Genomic DNA, 21386 nt, shown 5'->3' with positions numbered 1-21386 from the left:
CCAGTATCTCCAAAGTAAGGTCTACTTAATGAGTCTTCTTTTTTTTTTTTTTTTAAGGATTTTATTTTTGAGTAATCTCCACACCCAAGTGGGGCTTGAGCTTAACGGCCGAGGTCGGGCGTCGCCAGCTCTACCCGTGGAGTCCGCCGGCCCCGGGAGACCGTTTCGTGGTACTTGCTCACAGCCGCCTCGGTTCGGGACCGCGTCTCCAGAGGTCAGCGCCGCCTGCGGCCCCGCCGCCTCATCCCGGAGCTCACGCAGAGTTGGAGCCTGTCAGTTTAAGCATGTCAGGTTCACCCAGTCCTTCCTCTGTACATCTCTTCACACGATCCTGGTCACTCTAATCCCCTTTGCTCCTCCCACCACTGACTTGCCGCCCAGCACCTTTCAACTCGGGTATAAACTGACAGGCTACTTCACGTTTTTTTCTTAGAGAGCTGAGCAAGTGGGACACGCGGGGTGTTGCAGAGGGAGAGAACCTTTACCAGGCTCCATGCCCAGCACAGAGCCTGACGCAAGGCTCCACCCCAGGACCCTGAGATCAAGCATGACCGGAGCCAAAATCAAGACTTGGATGCTTAACTGACTGAGCCACACAGGTGCCCCTGTGTTTTTAAGAAAACATCTTAAAAACTATAGATACCTCATCAGATCTAAAAGATGTACCCACAATCTAGGAGATACGTTATTATGACAACAGCAGGGGTCTTCATTTAATAGATTTAATAGGTCAGTTGTCTTCTTTGACTTCTAAGGTCAACCTCCTTTCATTCCCCATATTCTAAGTGTGTGTGGCTCCCAAGAAGGCATCAGAAGAGTGACTTAAAATTTCAAGTTAGTAAGGATAGTGGTGCCAAGATTGGGCACCGGTGGCATAGAATTGACACACACTGAATCTTGGATTCCTCACTAAACTGTGATCTAGGGTAAGTTACTGAAGTTCTCAATTTTTCATTTATAAAATGGAGTCCTTCCCTTCTGAGGTGCAGTGGTGATCAATCAAGACAGCATGTGCGACACACTTAGCAGAGTGCTACCCCAAAGCAAGTGCAAAGTTTCAATCAATGTTAGTTCCTCCACCCTGCTAATCTATTCAGTCTACGTATCTACATAGAGGCGTTTCTCTGTAAAGGTAACTTGGGGAGAGACCAGCATGAGTAAGACAGGCTTTCTTTTTAATGGTGGATTCGTTTCTAAGATGCTTTTCTATAACCTTAAGAAAATGAAGTAAAGATAAAAAGATCAAGGTGACCCTAGTCTCATTTCACATTTTCCAGTGTCTTTCCCTCTCAGCTATGCTTTTGAATGAATCGGATTCCACTTTTTTCTTAGTTTTTTAGTAATCTTCTCTTCCACACTCTGGGACATCATCTAATTTAACACTTCATTCTTTCCTACTAGTCCTTGAAAAATGAAGGTCCACAATCGCTTCATCACCTGTACTATCTTCAAATTGCTCCAACAGTTTGCAAGGGCAAAGAGGGAAAGAGATTAAAAAGCCAAATACCCAGAAGAACAGATTTTATAAAGAATTTTATAAAAAAAATTATACTTTCACCATAAATGTCATCAAGCGTTTAAAACATTCACCTGTCATCTGAGGCCATGAATTATGAGAAAAACATTCATGGATTTAAAAACTGCTTCCTTCTGAGTTTACTGTGATTCTTTTGGGGGATTAAAAAAAGATAAATAGAAAATTATAGTTGCCTGATTACTTGGCTCTAAAGAGAAGCATAGAGATAATGCTCATGTCCCAGTTTAAATGAATTGAGGTAGAGAAGCCATGACAACAATTGCTCAGCAAACATACTGTCACATTTGCTTTTGGTTTTTTTTTTTTTTTCACATTTGGCTTTTGAAATGTGAATACAGATTCTGGAATCAGAGACCTGGGGAAGACCTTTAGAGATCATTTGATCTTTCATATAGAAAGAATGACATTTAAACCATCCCAAACAACATAGAATCTCCCCAATTTCTGAAGACTATCAGAGAAGAAAATGTTATCCATGCTAATCCCTGGATTTATTTTCTATTTGCACACAACTACTGATTTCAAATTTTAGCCAATCTTAGGTGAAATTTTAAAAAATACTCTATTTTGCAAACTAATTTCCTCTTCATTGGTCTCAGAGGAGCTTGAGAAGACCTAGCCAACTCTTATGCAACTTTTATAAATGTAAAGTCATTAAATTCCCCTTCTGCCTTTTATGGGGCCAACCTATGGGCTTTATTTTTTTACTTTTTAAATTTTGGTTTTAACATGTTTTGCTAGCCTCCTCTTAAAATTTTTTCCCCCCAAATCGGAGCCCAGAACTGGGAATTCCTTTTAAGAGGGCCACCACACCTGCTTATTTGTACATATGACATTTCCGTAGATGTATGCATTCTCCATACATATTGGCTGCCTTCCAATATTGTTCCCTTTTCCCTCTCTGCGCTGTGCAATATGAAATCTTATCATCACATTTCTTTGACTTTCTACTTAGTGGTACCCACTTAAATAACTGTGCTTTCTAGGCTGTTTCCCCAAATGACTGAAAACATACATGCCAGGCCCACTGCTAACCCCCTCACATGAAGGATTTCATTTAATCTATTCAACCCATTTTATAGATGAAGAAACTGAAGTTCAGAGAGGTTAAGTAATTTAAGACCATATACATAGGAGGCCACCTGGGTAGCTCAGTTGAGCCCCTGCCTTTGGCCTAAGGCGTGATCCTGGGGTCCTGGAATCAAGTCCCACATCGAGCTCCCTGCATGGAGCCTGCCTCTGTGTGTCTCTCATGAATAAATAATCTTAAAAAAAAAAAAAAAAAAAGACCATATACATAGGAAGTGGTAGAGCTGGGATCTGTATCATGGCAGTTTAACCCCAGGAACTACATTCTTAGCTATTCAATTCTAAGTTCATATTATTTGTGTAGTGGCTTTCAAACCAATAGAGGAAGTTTGAGACACCATTAAAAATCTGAGAAAGGGACACCTGGGTGGTCTAGTGGTTGAGGATCTACCTTTGGCTCAGGTCGTGATCCTGGGGTTTTGGGATTGAGTAACGCATCAGGCTTCCTGTGGGGAGCCTGCTTCTCCCTCCGCCTATGTCTCTGCCTCTCTGTTGTCTCTCATGAATAAGTAAGTAAAATCTTAAAAACAAAAACCCCCACAAAATCCGAGAAAGCTGGGCTAGGGTTACAACATTTGGCAGATAAATTAATACAGGATATTCAGTTAAATGTGTGGGTCATATGAAAACATAATTTTTCAGTATGTCTCATGCAGTATCTGAGACATACTAATGCTAAAAGTTGTTTCTATGAAATTCAGATTGAACCAAGCATCATGTATTTTATTTGGCAGCCTTACACTGGCCAGCTTACCAGAGCAGAGATGGACTTTTTTACTTATTTGATATAAAAATGAGTTTTGGGTCAACTGAAAGGATCTCTACCCTAGAGGGTAATTGCAGAAGTGAATGGATTCTTTAAAATAATCAATTTCCATAACACCTATCAAGAATCATGCCATGTTTACAAATTAGTAATTTATTGTTTCTACATTGATAATGGGGATATTCATCAGAATATATTTTTAGGGTCATCTTGTACTTAACTCACTGCAGAGGGATGTTTTATTTCTTTTTATCACCTATCCTAATATTAGCTATTGCTGAATTTCTCTTTAATAAAAAAGTAGATGCAAAGACTTTATTTAGCAAGACTGAAAATAAAACTAAGATATAAATTCTCACCTTTAGTATTGTCTAAAACAATTCCTGCAGCTATCAACGCACCCAAGGTAATTAGTCCAGCATATGAGAGTGATTAATAAAACATTTTGCATTTACGAAGGGGGTCAATTAAACTCTCGAGGCTTTGAAAGTAGAGTTAGTCTGACTAGTCAATCACCAGCTTACACAAAAACAGAAATAAAAAGAAATGGAAATACAAACAGAAACTGATTGGCTATTACCTCTTTTCTAAGGAAGCAATAGAGACAGTGGCTCAAACCCTACTGAATAGAACTAAAGAAGTAGCAGTTAAGTTCACAGACACAGAGCAGCCACTAGCCAACACACAGGTTTATTCTCAACTGAGGATTGAGGTTTATCTTCAAACTTAAATTGATCAGATCGCTAGTAAATACTTGATCTCACTTTCACAACTTACTCTCTGTAAATGGCAAAGTTATCAGTGCTGAAAGATACACAGGCTCATAGAAATTACAACAGACTATTTAGAAAACAACTTTTTTTTTGGGTCAACACATTGCCAAAATTCTTTAAATTATTTTTTTCCCTCCTTCAACTTGATATGACCACAGATTCCTTCAAATTTATTTTAGGCTTATAAAAATTATTAACAAACTTTGGCTTCCTTGCAAATATTCTGTCCTTATATTAAAAAAGTGATTAAAAACAGTACTGAGTATGAACCATTTCTGTAAAGTTTAATGAGAAACATTCAACCAAGGTGACTTTTCCTTGAAAAAAATCCTACAAAAACTGAATTTTATAAACAGTTACTTATTTTGATAGAAGTTCCATTTACAAATAGCAGCCATGACTTTATTGCCTACAAAAGTGTAGGCTGTCACATTTTACATGTTTAGAATTCAAATGTTTTAAGATCAGATTTTCTAGTAAGTGCTGAAGACACAAAGTCACACAGACTGGTTAGTTGTCCCATGCTAAGGAAACTGCTGACTTCCATGATTTTACTATTCAGGCAGATACAGATAACCAGTGAATTTAAACTCAGGGATACTACAACATATTTTTTGTTCAAAGAGGAAGCAACATTAGCATTGATGGGGGCAGGGGCAGCAGGATTTAATTTTATTGAGGCTCTTGTGGTTAAAGTGTATCTAGTGCAAGGGACAAGCTATCAGAGGATGTTAGTATTAGGCTTTCAAGTGAATAACCTGAGCAAACGTGCTTTACAGAAGCTGAGATATCCTTACTTTTTATTCAATTGAAGTAGTATTTTCTGAGGCCTAGGCAACAAGGCTCAGAGGAGAGGGAGCAAACAAATATGTAAATTGGGGATGCTGGACATCATGTGTCATGTTGCTCCTAACAAGTGATTAATGGCATTGAGACGCGAGGAGGGGGGAGTGTATCTTAATAATAGATACCCTATGTTGGCCTTGGGGGACTGTCTTCTGCAAGCACTTCTGAGCATGTTAAAATCCATCATTCCTATGAACAGTTGGTTGCTTGCACTAAGTGTGACCAGGACCAGTGGTTTGAGAATTCTAAGTCTCAGATATTTGAACAGAGAAGGGCAACAGTTGAACGAAGAGAAGTTAACATTTTGTTTTTACTTAAGCAGGTTGAATGCTCCCCAAACTCTTGACAGTCCTGGTGCTACTTGGGAGCAAGCTGGGCCGAATTCTGGGGCCACTCAATAAACCAGAAGTCTGGGCATGGGACCAAAAATGAGGTGGGGGATCTTTGCCAGAAAGTATCATTCATAGTATCACTGAGGGAAAAGGGGTACAGTGGTAGGTTTTTGTTGGTGGTGATGGTGTGTGTGGCGGGGGGCAGCTAATAGCAAGGCCAAATCCTAGGCCACAGTTTGTCATGGAGAATACCAATATGCTTGCAAGTTAAATGGAGATAACCCAACAATGTGGTACACAACTCACAATCTACATAAGCTGGACACCACTATCCCAGTCACTCCAATTTCAGGATATAAGAAAACCTTTCTCTCATGTTTCTCCTCCTCCATCCCAAACCTCCCAGAGTGACGTAAATTTTCCTAATTAGAAATGGGAAAAAAGAAAAACCTAAAACATTGGAACAGATTTTGATGCAGCCCTTCTAACCCAGGAACCTGGGCATGAACTCTTGACGTGTACCCTCACAGCTGTCTCTGGAGATTTGGCATTCAATCTGACGCCTGTGTGGCTGTTGGTGCCCTAGATTTTTAAAAAATGTGCTATTTAGTGGGCTCCCTTTTTATCACTGTCAGACCATCAGCATAAGCTCTGAGCATTAAGACTAGGAGATCTTTCAGGTGACCTTCCTCTGCTCCCAAAGGAGCTCTTCAACATAGAATCTCCACAATAAGATGCTAGATCTCAAGGAACATAATGTAGTTTGCCAAGCAGGTATCACGGTGTCTGAGAGATGGAAGATCTCACTTCAGCAGCTAGTAAGACACTTGGGTTATTTGTTCCTATCTTCCTAATGCTGAGTGGAATCAACGAACAGATTCAAGAGGGGGGAAACCCCCCCCAAAACCCCAAATCACAGAACAAGTGAAAAGTTTTAAGAGTTATGTGGTGGTGCCCAAACCCTGACACAGGAATGTAGTCAAAAACCACCGCTCTTTGAGCCCTGGGGCAAGGAGGGTAGCGTGTAGAAAAGCTTGCAAAACCTAGCACCAGTCCTTCCTTATGAGGACTCGACAAAGCGCGCTTCTGAAGTAACTCACATATGCAGACAAAAATACCAGCAAAGCCAAACGTTCTCTGCAGCTGTTCTCCCCAGCTCTGCTGGCAGACTCACAAGTACACAGTTGCTCAGTTGCTGAGTCTCACCCACAGGCATCTCCTACCTTAGAGGCGGGGGTGAGAAAATTGGACCGCAATTTCCCAAATCAGGGAAAGGAAATCACCCCAAGGCCACGCCCTCTCCTCCCACTCTGTAATGATCAAATCCCTACTTAAGCCAGCTTCAAAGGGCTAAAATTAGTGTCTGGAAGTCAAAGGTCAAACCCACCAATCTTAACAGAAATCATCTAACCTGCTTACCTGAATAAGACCCCAAATCATCAATCCCTGCCCTCCCTTCCCAGGAAGGGGAATAGATTTAAATCCATTTCTTCTTTTTTCACCACAGAATGTGGAAGAGAGTCAAAGCAGGTAGTGTGGGAGGGAGGAGCATCCTGGTTCATCATTTAAAAAATAAAGATCTTTTTAAATGTCATCCGAGGCTGTATACAAAAAACTTTCAATTCTCCTCAGGGTCTGCATCCAAGGACTCATCATCCAAAATCAGCTTGTCTGCTAGCCCCTCAAACTGCTTGCCCAGACTGCCTGCAGAGTCCACGAACATGTTCGGGATGTCTTTGCCAAAGTAAATCTTGCTGTTGGAAGCAATGGCTCTGTACTTCATCAGCTGCAGATATTCAGGGGTCAGCTTCAGCTGTAAGAAACAAAGGAGAGAAGACTAGGTGGAGCCAGATTCCAGAAAACTCTGGGTGGTACCCTTCGCTTTTCACAAGGAGAGGAGCTCTGTCAAAGAAAGGTGCCCTCTCTACTCTTTCTGGCCTCTCTGTTCTATTAGTGACAGGGTACTAATGGGTTTGCGAGGTTATAGCTGCCAGTTTTCAGAGTTTCTGTGTTTCACACAATTAAACTTCTGTCGAGGCCTGGCTAAGGGAAGGGGCAATACCTGTCCTGCTCAGCACACGGCCATCACTTCTGGCCAGGAGGGGCTTCGGTGGTGGTGGTGGCCGTGGGACATCGGGAGCTCTCAAACAACATTAGCCCCACACCTAACATACCTCCTCTTTACCAGGCAGTACTGGGCTTTACCTTGTTGGCTTCGGCGAGCTTCATGGCAGTGTAGCACTCCGCATCAGCCTTTGCCTTCTCCCGGGCCAGAAAGGCAGCATCTGAGGGCAAGAATGCAGTGAGTGCAGCACAGAGGTCTCGGGACCACTGGGCCCTGGGGAGTCCCCCCAATTGCTTGTGCGACCTTGGGGAGGTGCTCTTTTTCCTCTGTGCTTTGGTTCTCTCTTCTGTGAAATGGGGAAAGAGGCATCTGCCCTCTTTCACAAGTCGTTATGAAAATCAACCACGACAAAGGGGTGCTTGGATGGCATCTCCCTGTGGTGGGGGCTGACTACAAGCACGTCTGTTGCCGTGCCCAGCAGCATCTTTGGTGGCAGTCTTGAGAAAACACTGCCGCCAAGAGACACTTCCTGTTTCCACATGCTTACTCCTCTTCCCCTCCCCGTCTGGGAGGACAGGGGTGCAGCCTGGTCCTCACATGCATTTTCAGAGCTCTCCACATCATCCCTCTAGTGCTGCAGGGCAGAAGCGCAAGGAGCCCACAGGTGGCTCCACCTACAACTGAATGCCACCAACAGAAAACAGCTCGGTCCCTCTCCAACTTCATTGCCCTTTTGTCCCCCATCAGTCATTTCAAAAAGTTTCTAGGTAACAGTGCTTAAGCTGGCACGATGCTGAATAAGAGATATACACACCATGGTCCAGACTGACACCCGTCTGGATGAAGAGCTATTTCAACTTCGACTATGCATGCAATACACTTCCTTAATCTGCAGAGACTAGCTTTTCTGTCAGGCTGAAGCAAAATGTTTGCTACTTGCTCACTTGCCTTGGGAATGAGGCCAGCCTCCTGTGAGTAGTATTTGTAGCAAAGAGCCTGGGAAGAGCCGCCAGCCGTGGGTGGGTTCTGGCTGCACACTCTCAGCATGACCCTGGGCGGAAAGAGTGTGCAGCCTGGCTGGGGTGTTGACTGCATGTGGCCCATTCAAGTGGCCTTAGCACCTGCTTGCAGGTTTTTATAAGAAATACAACGTGTTGTTCTGCTAAGAGCTCCCAACTGAAGAGCCACTGACCTGTAAACTAACTCCTGACTGGCCCCTCACTGGGCCCCCACAGACCTTGAGAGTCCCCGTAGTGAGTACAAGTGGACAGAGCAGTGCTCTGGGCTCTGAGGTCCCAGTTTGAGTCCTAGAATTTGCCTGATTTAAGGCACCACATGAAGGAGAAGGTGAGTGGCAGGAATGAGCTGAGGGCTTAGGGGCAGGGAAGTGAAAGTGAATAATACACAGAAAAGCCAGCAAAGATGACACTTGTCTCCAGCTCCAGTGTTGCTGGTGTTAAAAAGATGTTTCTTTCACACCTGCCTGGGTAACCACTGCAGGGGATGCTGAGTGCAGATTCAGGCCACAGCTGTGGTGTTTACAGACTTGCAAAGGGGCTAGGGAAGGCACAGGGGCCTCACCTCTTCCTTTGCTTCCAACGCCCTGAGACCCTTGCCAGACAGCAAGGGACTGAGACGATTTCTTTTCCTTGGGCCTAACACGAGCAAGTTTGGCCACACTCAGTGGACATCTGCTGGGCGAGTGAATGTCCTCTGAAGTGGAAAACTGATTGCCAGCCTAGCCCTTATTCCCCCCAAACTCAACTCAAAGCACAGAGAAAAAGTGATTTTCTAAAGAAATCATCACATCTTAGAACAAAGATGAAAGAGTGAAGGAAAAGGCTCTCCCACCACCTTGCCACAAAGGTAGGGTGTAAGGAAAACTCCGGCATTCACTTCACCCGTGCTCACCTTCAATTTCAGAAATCTTCTTCTCGGTCTCCTTCTCCATCACCTTCTGCCCATAGGTGATTTCTGCGACCTGGGCCACTTTTTCTGCCTCTACAGTAATGAAGTTGAGAGAAGGCTCAGAGCACTGGTATTTCAAAAGCTGGACTGAGTTCCACCTTTCCTGAGTCCCTGATGCAGGGCGGTGGGGAAGCTCAGAGGGAGAACGTCAGAGGGGAACTGCGGCGGGCACACGTGGGCTGTGCCAGTGTGCACGGTACCATGACACCAGCACAAGACAGTGAACGGGGAGACCTGGGCCCTCTGGCAAAAGTGGGGAGCAAGCCCTAACCTCCCTCCTAAGTCACAAGAGTATTTCTCCCCAAGGGATAGTTTAAAGATAAGAGTTTCTTCCTGCCATGTCACCTTGGGAAGCAGTAGTAGTTAATAATCTAGTGTAGTGGTTATGAACCAAGTTCTGGACAGAGTCCCTGGGTTTGATCCCTGTTTCTACCACTTACTTGCCATGTGACATTGTGCACCTTATTTAACCCTCTGGTCTTCGGTTCAATAAAATGAGGTTAACGATAGTAACTACCTTACCTCATGGCTGGGAGAAGTGAGGTACTTCATATTTACATGTGTTTAGAAAAAAGTACATGACTCGTGGTAAGTGCTCAATAGGTGCTGGCCATTATTACTATCCATTAAGAATTAACACGAAAATTTCCGTTCATTTCAGAGATAATGGGGAGACTCAAAACTCACTGCCCCTGGCCATGATCTGATGACTTCAGCTTTGTTTCTGGGTGTATGAATGCCCCTCTTGTACCTGGCAAGGGTTTGGAGGACCTGGCAGTTTCCTGCCACCACACCCCCGCCCCCAACCTTTGCCCTGAAAGGAGGTCACAGAACCACATTCAGACCGATGAGGGCCTTCTTCCGCTCCGTCTCAGCCTCCTTCTCCACCACCTTCTGTTTCTGGGCTGCAATGAGAAGTTTCGTCTTCTCACTTTCCCTGAAGGGAAAAAAAGTATGCAGCTGTGAGGCTGCCATGGAAGAAGCTTCCCAGGACCTTCACTGTCCCCCGGAGAAGCCAAACTTTGCTGCAGAGAGGCAAACTGTGAGTTCTTACTCTCTCCTGGAAGGCTGTTGAATGTCCCAAGTAAAAGCAGATCTGTTGCAGACAGTAACATGGCTCTTTCTGCTCCAAAGTAACTCATTTGTGGGAAATAAAGCATAATTTACCTTGGTAAAATGCACCTGCCTGCTCACTTAACCACCCTTCCCTCCCATCTTCTTTGGCATGAGCCATAAAGCACAAACAATGCCCCCTGGCCCTTTTAAAAGCATCACTGCTTGAAAGGGCTTCTCCTGTGGCTCTCAATCACCGCTATGGAGTCCAGGTGATTGTCCCAACACACTCGCTCCATCTGACAGAGCAATGGGCTGTAACGAAGACTCAAGAAGGGGAATAAACACCTGGTACAGCTTTGGTTCACATTGGGATGGGATGGGGTGTGGGGGAGAGTGGGGGGCATAGCTTGGGTGGAGGCAATACTCACATCAACTCATAGTTTCTGCGGATCGCCTCAGGAATATTGGGTTTTGTCACCCGCACAGCCTGGAGAAGGATAAAAATAGCACTGGATGGGAAGGTGAGGGTGGTAAGGGACATAAGCAGTTCCCACTTGCCCTTGGTTTTCCTGCAAAGAAAGGACATCCCTTGCGGGGGGTGGATGGGTACAGAATCCATCTTCCGCAGGAGGTTCTCCATTGTGGCAATGCTTACTTGGATGACAAGCCCGGGGGCCATGGAGGTCAGGTCCTGCTGTAGAGCCAGCTTGAGGTTTTCATCAATCTGATCTGGAATCAAGACAGACAGAAAAGGTTGTTGTTACACTTTTTAGGCAGGATGGAGGAAAGTATGGGGGTAGAGTACAAACTAAAATACATGCTCAAGAATGCACCTGACAGGCAAAAGGTCTTTCCGAGGCTGCGTGCTTATTAGAACCCAGAAATCTAAAGATTCCCTGCACATCTTTCAAAACAACACACCTCTACATTAGCTGGATGTGAGAGTAACCTTTTCTTGTGGCCTCTAGACGAAATCACTGAGGTTGCTGAAAATATCAACCTTGCCCAAAGGAAACCGAGCTTTAAAAAGAGAAAGAACAAACAATTCTTGCACATTTCTTGAGTCAGGCCTTTCCCTAGACAACAGCAGCTAAAGAGAAGGCAGGCACCCCATTTCGAGAGGAAGGTGGAGTGGCTATGGTAGGTACTTTGAAGAGACCCAAACACAAGAAATGCAGTCATTTTAGAAGTTTCTAAAAGAAAAACAGATGCTGACGTCAACAAAAGCCCCAAGGAAGACTATTTCCATTAAGAACTCCCTCAAATAACACAGGAGGAAAATGAAAATTTATGGTTCTGGAAACGAGCCTGAGTCTTCTGATGTGTCGTTTGCTTTGGCCCTGATTGCTCTGTCTGGAATGCACGTGGGAGTCGTTTCATAGGCAAGTGTAGGAAGAGTTCTGACTGGTGCCCACCCCCCTCACCCCTGCCCGCTGTGATCCTGCAGCACCAGAGCTTCCCTCTCAGCTGGAACGTTCTCTTTCTGACCCCCTGCCTGCCAGGTCCTCGGTAAGATCCTTGGCGACACTGAGAAGACTCCACAAAACCAGGCTGGGACATTCGACTGAATCACCTCCTTCACTGTCAGCTGCCACCTGCTTTAAGTGGCTTTTTGGTCATTTGTGCCCAAACAGGAACCTCTGAGGAACCGCAAGTGGAACTCTCGCCTTTAATAGATGCCCAGACCAGACTGAGGCCCACGGAAGTTCAGCGATGTGCTCAAGCTAGTTCGTAGCCAAATAATACACTGTTTAATTACTATGCTTTAATTTTTAGGGCTTAAAACAACACTATCCTCGACTGTTATCTCAGTAAGCAAGGGATTTTAACGTTCTCATGCACTGGATATCCTCTCACAAGCCTCTTAGCACAAGGGAGAAATGGCCCCACAAGATAGCACCTCAGACCTGATACATGTTTAACAATTTGACAGCTGTAAATAAACATTACATTTCAGATTTTCTATTTTAAAGGGAATACCAACCAAACTTTGAGACATTCTGTACCTTCCCTAAGTTAATAAAAAATAGTCATTTATTAGACCAAATTACATCTGAGTTAAAGCAGCCGGATGCCTGTGGTCCTGGGCTCATAACTTTCTAGGAAAATCTGGAAGAAATATTTTGCTAGGTGCTTTATTACCAAAGTAATATTGGTAATAAATTGTTTGTTTATACATTACAGTTACATAGATAAATCCAGATTAGGTTATATTACACAAAAAGGTTGATGCAGGTCAACTTCTGAACAAGAACTATGTAATGCTTTTTATAAAATGGGCAAGCGGATGCATCCATGTAAGCACTAATGAGAATCACACAGTAATGTGGGAAGTCAGGGCTGTGAGTCCTGAGAGGGGAGAACTAGTGGAAAACCTCCCATATTCCAGGAATCGGATTAGAGACGTGAATTCCTCCTTTATAGACACAGATTCTAAGCAAGACAGTGTTTGCTTGCAAAACTTAGAGAAAAAAAAATTCAAAGCAAATACATTTTTTCCAGCATCTTTGTACAAGAAGCTTCACTAAGCTACTGAATTTCTCAGGCAGTAAGAAGTTTCTTTTTTTTTGTTAGCTTTTTTAAAGCTTTTTTTTTTTTTTTTTTAAAGATTTTATTTATTTGTTCATCAGAGATACAGAGAGAGAGGCAGAGACACAGCAGAGGGAGAAGCAGGCTCCCTACAGGGAGCCTGATGTGGGAGTTGATCCTTCCTGGGATCACTCCCTGAGTCAAAGGCAGATGCTCAACCACTGAGCCACCCAGGTGCCCCTTAAAAATTTTTTTTAAGTTATCTTCATATCCAACATGGGGCTCAAATTCATGATTCTGAGATCAAGAGCTGCATGCTTCACCAACTGAGCTGGCCAGGTACCCTGACAGGAAGAAGTTTTCTAATGCAAAACAATCTCATAGTTTCATTTTTTCTTCATGGAAATTAGAGTCCTTTGTCTTTTGTTGTTTCAAATGCTTTAAAATATTCATTTAAAAGTTCTAAAACAATGGCTAGAGAAAACTAATGCTATTTTATAAAATGCTATCAGTTTGAGGTTAAAAAAAAAAATAGCAAATTGGGGCACCTGGGTGGCTCAGCAGTTGAGTCTCTGCCTTGGGCTCAGGATGTGATCCTGGGATCCAGGATTGGGTCCCCGCATTGGGCTCCCTGCGTGGAGCCTGCTTCTCCCTCTGCTTGTGTCTCTGCCTCTCTCTGTGTGTCTCTCATGAATAAATAAATATATATATATATATATATATATATATATTTTTTTTTTTTTTTTTAAGATTTTGCCTTTTTACACAGGCAGAGGGAGAAGCAGGCTCCATGCAGGGAACCCAACGTGGGACTTGATCACAGGTCTCCAGGATCACAACCTGGGCCAAAGGTGGCACTAAACCACTGAGCCACCAGGGCTGCCCCTGAATAAATAAATTTTAAAAAAATAGCAAATTAATGAAATTTTTCTTAAAAACACGTTGAATCCAACCCTGTACAGTGAATTTAGACTCACTTTCTATTGCAGAAAAATTAAAAGTGATTCTGACGATTTCTCAAATTGGAAACACAGTGCAACAGGCTAATGGAGATCGCTGGCAGCACTGGGGTTCCTCCTCCTGTCTACTCTGTGAAATGTTCTATCAGGGTCCTTTTGAATGAAGATCCTGGGAAAAGTCACTGTCCTGTCCTAATATCAAGAATAGTTGTAGTACCGTTTACTTTTAGCACTGGCCACTAGAAAACTTCTGGCAGCAAGCGCCAAAATACATAAACACTAAAAACCACCGAAGATCTGTAACAATACTGAACTGTTTCTTTGCTTGCTGCTAAAGTCAGGCTATGTTGACTCTGACTGGCAAAAAGGTCAAAAAGTGTCTACTTAAAACATATGGATTCTCTTAAGTGTTTTCCTATTCATCTCTACCTGTATAGGCTTAAAGAAACTAGGAACTTTAAGAAGTTATGGTCCCTGTCCCACTTCTAGAATTAAATGTGAAGCCTACCATCCTCCTCACCTTTCCTGAGTGCCCTTCATTCAGTGTGGCGTACGGAGAAGCACTCTGAAGCAAGAGCCAGGGGAGGCAGGTTCTAGCCTCATTCCTGCTACCAACTAGCTTTGCAATGTTCTCTGTGGGCTTCAGTCCCCTTATCTGAAGATGAGGCTGTTGGGCTGGATAATCTCTAAGGTTCTTCTAGAACAGACCCTGTCTTCATTACAGAAGGCTGTTTCAGGGACAGTAGGAACACCCTGCCTTCCAGTCCTCTGATTTGGGCCAGGAGTTCCCTAGTCCACCGTGATCCCCATGCCCAAAGCTCACCTGCTTTCACAACCTTGTGCCACTGTCATCAACATTTTCTAGGAATTCTGCATGTAACCTGTTCCCGAGCACCAGGTTCTCTGACATGTCCTGTACCCCTGAACCCATCCTCCCCTAGCATGGCTCAGAAGCAGGCTGTGGGGGAAAGAGCTGCTGAGGCCTGCTGCGGCCACCAGAGGCCTTCTTACCAAAGAGCTCAATGTAGACCTCCTGAAGCGTGTGCACACTGCAGAACTGGTTCAGTTCATGGTGGATCTTGTTGAAGATGAGGGCCTTGTCGTAGTCAGCAGTATAGTTCTTCACTATGTCATACACTGTGAGGGAAGGAGGGATTGCGGAGTAAGAAAAGGCAGGACTCTCTTGCTCAGACCCAGCAGCTCTCTCTGCCCGGGGTGGGGGACATGCTAGGCAAAGTAAGCTGAAGGTGAAGGTCAACTGGAAAAACGTACCTGCATTGGGGACCAAGAAGTTCACCACTTCAATTCGGTCAAAGTAGATCATTACACCACCACTGTTGGGGGAAGAATGAACAAAGAGGTCACCAGTAGGCTCTGGAATATAGTGCAGTCTCTGGGTGATGGCATAAGGTGTGTGACTTGGCAGCAAAGGAGCAGCAGAGTTCATGGGAGGCCAGAAGCCAGGATGGATCTCCAAGTAGGAATCTTCTGAGCTTAGAGAAAGAACACAATCTCCCAGAAAACCACACCTCCTGGAGTGCCTGGGTGGCTCAGTCAGTTAACTGTCTGCCTTGGGCTCCAGCCAGAGTCCTGAGCCCTGAGCCCTGCATCAGGCTTCCTGCTCAGCGGGGAGTCTGCTTCTTCCTCTTAGTCTGCCCCTTCCTCCTGCTCATACTCACTCTTGTGCATTCTGTCTCAAATAAGTAAAAAATTAAAATCTTAAAAAGAAAAAAAAAACCACACTTCCTTAAAATATCTCCATGAGGAGAAAAGTGAAACTTCTGGGGTGCCACTAAGAAAAGAATAGTTCGTATCTTTGGAATCTGCAATGCCTTTTGATTAAAGCAATCAATTGAAGGGAAAAGTCAAGGAATTCTCAGAGCTTAGAAGGCCACAGTGGAATTTTATGGTCACCATTTCTCACTTTGTCTTCACCATGACTTTGTTTCAGCACTTCCCCTTCCCTGCAAATATTCATTATAAATAATTTTAAGCAGACAGAAATATTGAAAAAATAGTACTACTGTCCATACACAAACACCTATATTGAGCAATTAACAATTTTACCTTACAGATCTGCATTTTCATGCTGAATATTTCAAAGTTCCAGTCATGATACTCTTCCCCCTTAAAATATCAGTAAGCAACACTCACCAAGGAATAATGACATTCTCCTATGTAGTCTAACTCTGTTCCCAAACCTAAGAAAATTAGCAATAATTCCTTAACAGCGTCTAATACCCAGTCCTTATTCCAGTCTCCCCAATTTTCCTGTTATGGGCTGAATTGTGTGCCCTTCAAAAATCAACTTGCTGAAATTCTAAATAAAACCCCCATGTGACTGTATTGAGATAGGGCCTTAAGGTAGTAATTAAGGCTCCATGAAGCCATAGGTGGGGCCCTAACCTGATCGGCCTGGTAAAGGCAAAGAGGCAGACACCAGAGATTTTCTCTCTGTGTGCATGGAGGAAAGGGCACATGAGGACATGGCATAGTGGCCATCTGCAAGCGAGGAAAAGAGGCTTCACTAGAAACCAACTTTGCTGGCACCTTGGACTCTGAGTTTCCACTCAGTCTGTGGCACTCTCTTATGGCCACCCGAGCTGACAGTCCCCCTGTGTCTTTCATAGATGGTGTTCTTGAACCAGGTTCTAATTAAGGCTCATCATTGCTTTGTTAATGTCTTTCATGTCTCCTTTACAACCCAAAGCTCCTCCTTGTGATGCAATCAGGCCATTTGTCCTGTGTGATGCCCTAATCCTGGATTTGCCCTCCTTGAATGTTTCCCTGTGGTGGTGTTTGTTACTCTATTCCTTTTTTCTTTTCTTAAAGATTTTATTTATTTATTCATAAGAGACACACAGAGAGAAGCAGAGACATAGGCAGAGGGAGAAGCAGGCTCCCTGTGAGGAGTCTGATGCAGGACTTGATCCCAGGACCCCAGGATCATGCCCTGAGCTAAGGGTAGATGCTCAACCACTGAGCCACCCAGGTATCCCTCTTACTTTATTCCAATTTAGATCTTTACCTTCCAATCAGACTACCAGACTGGTGTTCTGCTTGGATTTCCAGACCCCCCAAGGTCACCCTCCACCTTTACGACATTCTCCATAGCTGGTTATGCTAAACGTACCTTCTTCTATCAAGTCATTTATCTGCTAAAAGCTTCTGGTGGATCTTCACTTGTCACAGAAAAAGCCCAAACTTAGCACAGCATTCAAGGCCCTCCCAAACCTGTCTACCTTCTGTGATTTTCCCTACTGCACTGCACTGCCTAGTCACACTGGCACCTAGCGAGCCAGAAGGCAGGGAACTTGGTGGAACCACCCAGAAGGAATGCTTCTCTTCATGGTCTATAACTGTAGCCAGATGGCCCTCCCGCTGATGCAAGCTTGACTGCTTCACTCCAGGCACCTTACCTAGTTCCGCATGGCACATTCTTCACCTCATCTGTCTGCAGTGTGGTCTAGAAATAGAAGAGACATAAAAGGATGTAAGATGGGCAGTGCTGAGCAAAGTAGCTTAGTTTTGGAATCCCAAATGGCCTGGTCCTTGAGGTTAACTGGGTTGAGCTTTGCCCTTGTTAAACATGAACACTCAGCCTAATCTTTATTTACACAGAGTGTGAGGCCCAGACGAACAAAGGTACGCAAGCCCAGCCTCACTGTAAGTGAATCATCACACGAAAAAGCTGAGTAAAAATGGTTTAATGAAAACAACCCTGGATTAGGAGTCTTAAGACCCATCTTTACCTCTGCTGTCTTCCTTTACTAGTCTCAAAACAAGAGGATTCTGTATTTAACCTGGCTCAACCCCTTCTCAGAATTACTGTTAGACTCCTGAGATCCTGGGCATAAATGCACTCTGAAAACCATCAAGCACAGGAAATGGCAGAAGAAATGAACAGAGAATGCTGATGAGGTGCTCCAGGATATTTTCCTGGGTCAGTTTATTTTTTTTTTTTTTTATTTTTTTTTTTTCCTGGGTCAGTTTAAAAGTCATTTTCTAAATCTCCTTAACCCTTGTAGCTGGACATACTTCAAAGATGGCTAGTTTAACTTAGCCAGGCTTTAGATCTATCATAACTAATCCTACTTTTCCTTCAAATGTCATTTCCCTTCACCAAGTCCAACTTTCCTTTCCCCTAACCCTCCAAATTATGTTTACATCTATGAAGTTCAAACAAGAACCAGCAAAATTACTGTGTTTCATTTCCATTTATCTTGGTAGCCTGTGATTTAAACACACAGACACACACATCCTACTTCTCCTTCTATACATTCAGAACTGATTCTTCTCTGGCTCTACCTTGAAGTGAAAAAATAATTCCCAGCTGGGAGTGATGGGCCAATGCAATGACCCCATTCAGCTATTTCAACAGTCAAATAAAGCTCTAGAGTATGTGGTTCATGGAGCCTCATTCTTTATATATATATATATACACACACACACACACACACATATATGTATATATACATAAATATATATATATATATATATCATATATATATATATATCATATATATCTACAGGACATAGATCCTATCAAGGAATCCTGTATATATGATTCCTTGAAAAGGCATTATACTCATGTAATGGGAAATAATTCCAAATCATGTGTTGGTAAACACCCCAAACCTGCAGTGGCTCAAACACACCCTACACACTGAGTTTACCTGCACAGACTTATATGAGGTGATGAAAGGAAGCATGAGATGGAAACCTGGGCCGCTGGTAGAAGTCAGGAGGGCTCCACCTCTGCAGAGGAGGAAGAGAGAAACAGTTTAGCAAGAGGTATTGATCACAGCAATACTATTTGCACTGACTTTCTCTATAGTCCCATACATGTTTCATACAGTGACACGTGCCTGAGCCATGTCCACAGACCCCTTCCTCTCAGCTCAACCCTCATATTATAGGAAGCCTGATAGTAAAACATAAAACCATTATTCATGCTTTTGCAGCAGGAAAATAGGCACATGGGCTAGGCGGAATGAAGACAGCAGGATCCCCGGCAATCCTTAACAGATGAGAAGTTTCACTTGGTCATATCCATTGCGGCAATCCATGGGGGCGGTTAAGTCCAGTAATACAATTATCCAATCAACTGCAGTAATGTTGGAGTCCAGGGGCACGAACAAGCAAAAGAATAATTTTCAGAATGCTTTAAAAAACATATATGTACTTTTTTTTGGGCAGAATTACCTTTATAACCAAGTTATGTGTAAAGGGTAACAAATTAAAGCCTTTTTGGGGGACATATGAGCAGAATGTGGGGAGAAATAAAGCAGAGAGTGGAGCCCAGTGAGGCTTCCAGAACTTGCTACTGGCAGTCCAGGAATAGGCATCTTGGGCATATATAAGGAGGAATTCATAAAGACTTAAAGCAAAAGACTTGGTCATGGAGGTTACTGGAAGGAAAGCAACCCAAGATTTAGAAGTGCTTCTTTGCTTTGTATTATGAAGAAAATACACTTTTTTTTTTTCAAAAAAGAGAGTAACAAAATAGTAACACAACTGGGTTCCTTTCTTGTAAGAACTACTATCCTAGGGCTTGCCTTGACAGATATATGTCAATCTGCAGGATTCTTCTTTTTTCTTGAAATGTTAATTTTAATGAGTGGGTACAAACTAGCGGAGCAGGCCAGCTCCTCAAGTGGCCATCATGAACTGGTGCTCACTGGAGGTAACTTTGTGGCACCAGGATGCCTGCAAGGGATATAGGAGAAAACAATGTTTCAGGGATGATCTGCAAGCACTGGTTTCCTTCAGATTTTGTCTCTAAATCTCTATACACATTTATGGTTCGCCATCCATGGCATCAATGTAAGATTAAGTTTTATAAATGTATATGAGTGTGGGTGTACACCTGTTTCCATGGTCACTGACACAACAGCTCAATCTAAAAGACTCCTCTACTCAATATTCACAGATGTCCAATAGAATCGGCCAGTGACTAGGAAAGTCATTTAACAGGAAGTTGCAAGCTTCTTCCTGTCTCTTCCTTACCTGTAATACACCCCAATATGTCCCTCTTCTATCTTGTGCACAGCTGAGAAGAGAGATGCACAAAAGAAACTGGTAGCCACAGCCACAACTGCTCCCAACTGAGCCATCAGCGAACCTGTATCCTGGGGAAAAAGACGCAGGAAAATGTGTGTGGCCCGACATGCACGAGAAAAGCCGTGACAGGAAGAGCCCCTCACTAAGCTGAGCTTCCTGCAAGTGGCTCAGACCCAGCCTGTTGAAGCCTGGACACAAGGCTACGCCAACAACCCGCCTCATGCTTGCTCTCAGGCAACGTTCCCACTCCTTCCTTCACTGTGGGATTATATTCCCTACCTCCTTGAGGAGGCAGTGGCCCCAGAGACAGCCGGGCCCGAGAGAGAAGCAGAGCCAACTGGGCAGCGTTCAGAACACAGCCTTCTCTTCCTGGGAACACGAATGTGCTGTCACTGGAGACACTCCTACTAGTAAAAGGGAAGAGAGGCAGCTGCAGTAGGTTGCCCAAATTACAGAGGATGTCAAGTGACAGGCAGTTGTGGCTGTGTAATGCTGGTCAGAGCCTGCCGTCCTAATTGCCTGCCACTCCAAAGGAAACCATTATTTACTCCTTTCAGATGCTGGGGCGACAGAGGCAGCATGTGAGCAGAGTTGCACGGTGGGGTTCTCTGGCCTTCCGTCCACCTTCCCAGTTATTCCTTCGGCCCTAAGCGGCAGGGGAGGGCTCTGAATACACCCTCCCGTACACTTGACTGGCACTTTGCACCCGACGGGTCCCCAAGCGCAGGGTTAGAGCAGAAGAGGGCTCCCCAGGCTGGGAAGACCGGGGTCCCGGGTCCCAGGGAGTGCCAGCGCCAGGAGGACAGACAGCTGGCGTCCAGGCTCATTTCCCGGGCCCTGAAGGATCTGGAAAAACGATGGCAACGGAAGAAGCTCCCAGTCAGGCGGCCCGGGGGCCCCCGCGCGGGGCGTGGACCCCGCCTCCCGGGGCTAACAGGACTCGGGCTCGGACATCTGCAAGGCGCTGCTTTTACCGTGACCGACTCCAGCTACCGATCTGCAGCTGCGTCCTGTCTGCAAGTGCCCCCCTCCCCTCCCCTCCCCGCCCCTTCCCTGCCCTCCCCCGACAGGGGGTCGCGCGTCCCAAGCGCTCGGGGCTCGCGGGGAAGGGACGGAACAGACAGGGATGGCTTTCTTGGTCCTGAGGGAGGGGGGTGGCTGGGCCCGGGGCCCGGGAGGACCGCTGAGAAGCTCCGGCCGGGAGCCGCAACTAGGCCCAGCGCGCACGCTAAGGGGCGGGGGCCGCGTACCAGGCTGTCCCTCCAGGCGCTCCGTACTCGTCCGAACCCCAGGGCAACCGTAGAAACCGCCACGCCCTCCACACGCTACTTCCTTCCGGGCCCGTCGCTCTGATGACGCCATTAGTTCACGCGAGAAGAGCCCCCACCCTTAGCGCGCCAGCC

The 21386-nt window shown here is 44.8% G+C and overlaps 1 protein-coding gene and 1 long non-coding RNA gene across 13 annotated transcripts in view; one reads left to right on the top strand and one right to left on the bottom strand.

The window, feature by feature from the left end:
- Positions 1-10558, top strand: part of LOC140604846 (uncharacterized) — an 11892-nt gene extending 1334 nt beyond the window's left edge. For 2 of the 3 annotated variants that reach the window (XR_012007675.1, XR_012007674.1), the window contains exons 2-3: positions 58-7258; positions 10038-10557. This is a non-coding gene — a long non-coding RNA (uncharacterized lncRNA). Of the gene's footprint in view, positions 1-57; positions 7259-10037 lie in introns of all 3 variants that reach the window. The other variant, XR_012007676.1, reaches the window with a different exon arrangement.
- Positions 4064-21386, bottom strand: ERLIN2 (ER lipid raft associated 2). Of its 10 annotated transcripts, none has more exons than XM_072776418.1 (13): positions 21234-21252; positions 20263-20387; positions 19930-20051; positions 18597-18678; positions 17340-17386; positions 15193-15254; positions 14932-15057; positions 11088-11161; positions 10861-10919; positions 10222-10313; positions 9320-9409; positions 7549-7628; positions 4064-7156 (listed from the first exon to the last, which is right to left on the bottom strand). In XM_072776418.1, the coding sequence occupies exons 3-13, from the start codon at positions 20034-20036 to the stop codon at positions 6962-6964; spliced, it is 1014 nt and encodes a 337-aa protein (XP_072632519.1). In that variant the 5' UTR covers positions 20037-20051; positions 20263-20387; positions 21234-21252; the 3' UTR covers positions 4064-6961. The 10 variants fall into 10 exon arrangements, with proteins under 10 accessions (XP_072632519.1, XP_072632516.1, XP_072632518.1 ...); XM_072776415.1 differs by lacking the exon at positions 21234-21252 and adding an exon at positions 21106-21230; XM_072776417.1 differs by lacking the exon at positions 21234-21252 and adding an exon at positions 20958-20976.

Source organism: Canis lupus, chromosome 15, assembly GCF_048164855.1.
Source record: "Canis lupus baileyi chromosome 15, mCanLup2.hap1, whole genome shotgun sequence".
In the NCBI taxonomy this organism is placed as follows: Eukaryota; Metazoa; Chordata; class Mammalia; order Carnivora; family Canidae; genus Canis; species Canis lupus.
Note: the sequence above shows the minus strand (reverse complement) of the source record. Positions and strands in the feature narration are given on the sequence as shown.

What these genes read in the sequence shown, in the direction of transcription:
- ERLIN2 (XM_072776412.1), bottom strand. Translation starts at nt 20,564, where the DNA reads ATGCTGCCTCTGTCGCCCCAGCATCTGAAAGGA. An exon ending in CCTCATATAAGTCTGTGCAG is followed by an intron (nt 17,387 to 18,596) that starts GTAAACTCAGTG and finishes TTCTATTTCTAG; the next exon opens with ACCACACTGCAGACAGATGA. An exon ending in GCGGAAGAAGGCCCTCATCG is followed by an intron (nt 9,410 to 10,221) that starts GTCTGAATGTGG and finishes TCATTACTGTAG; the next exon opens with AGGCAGAAAAAGTGGCCCAG.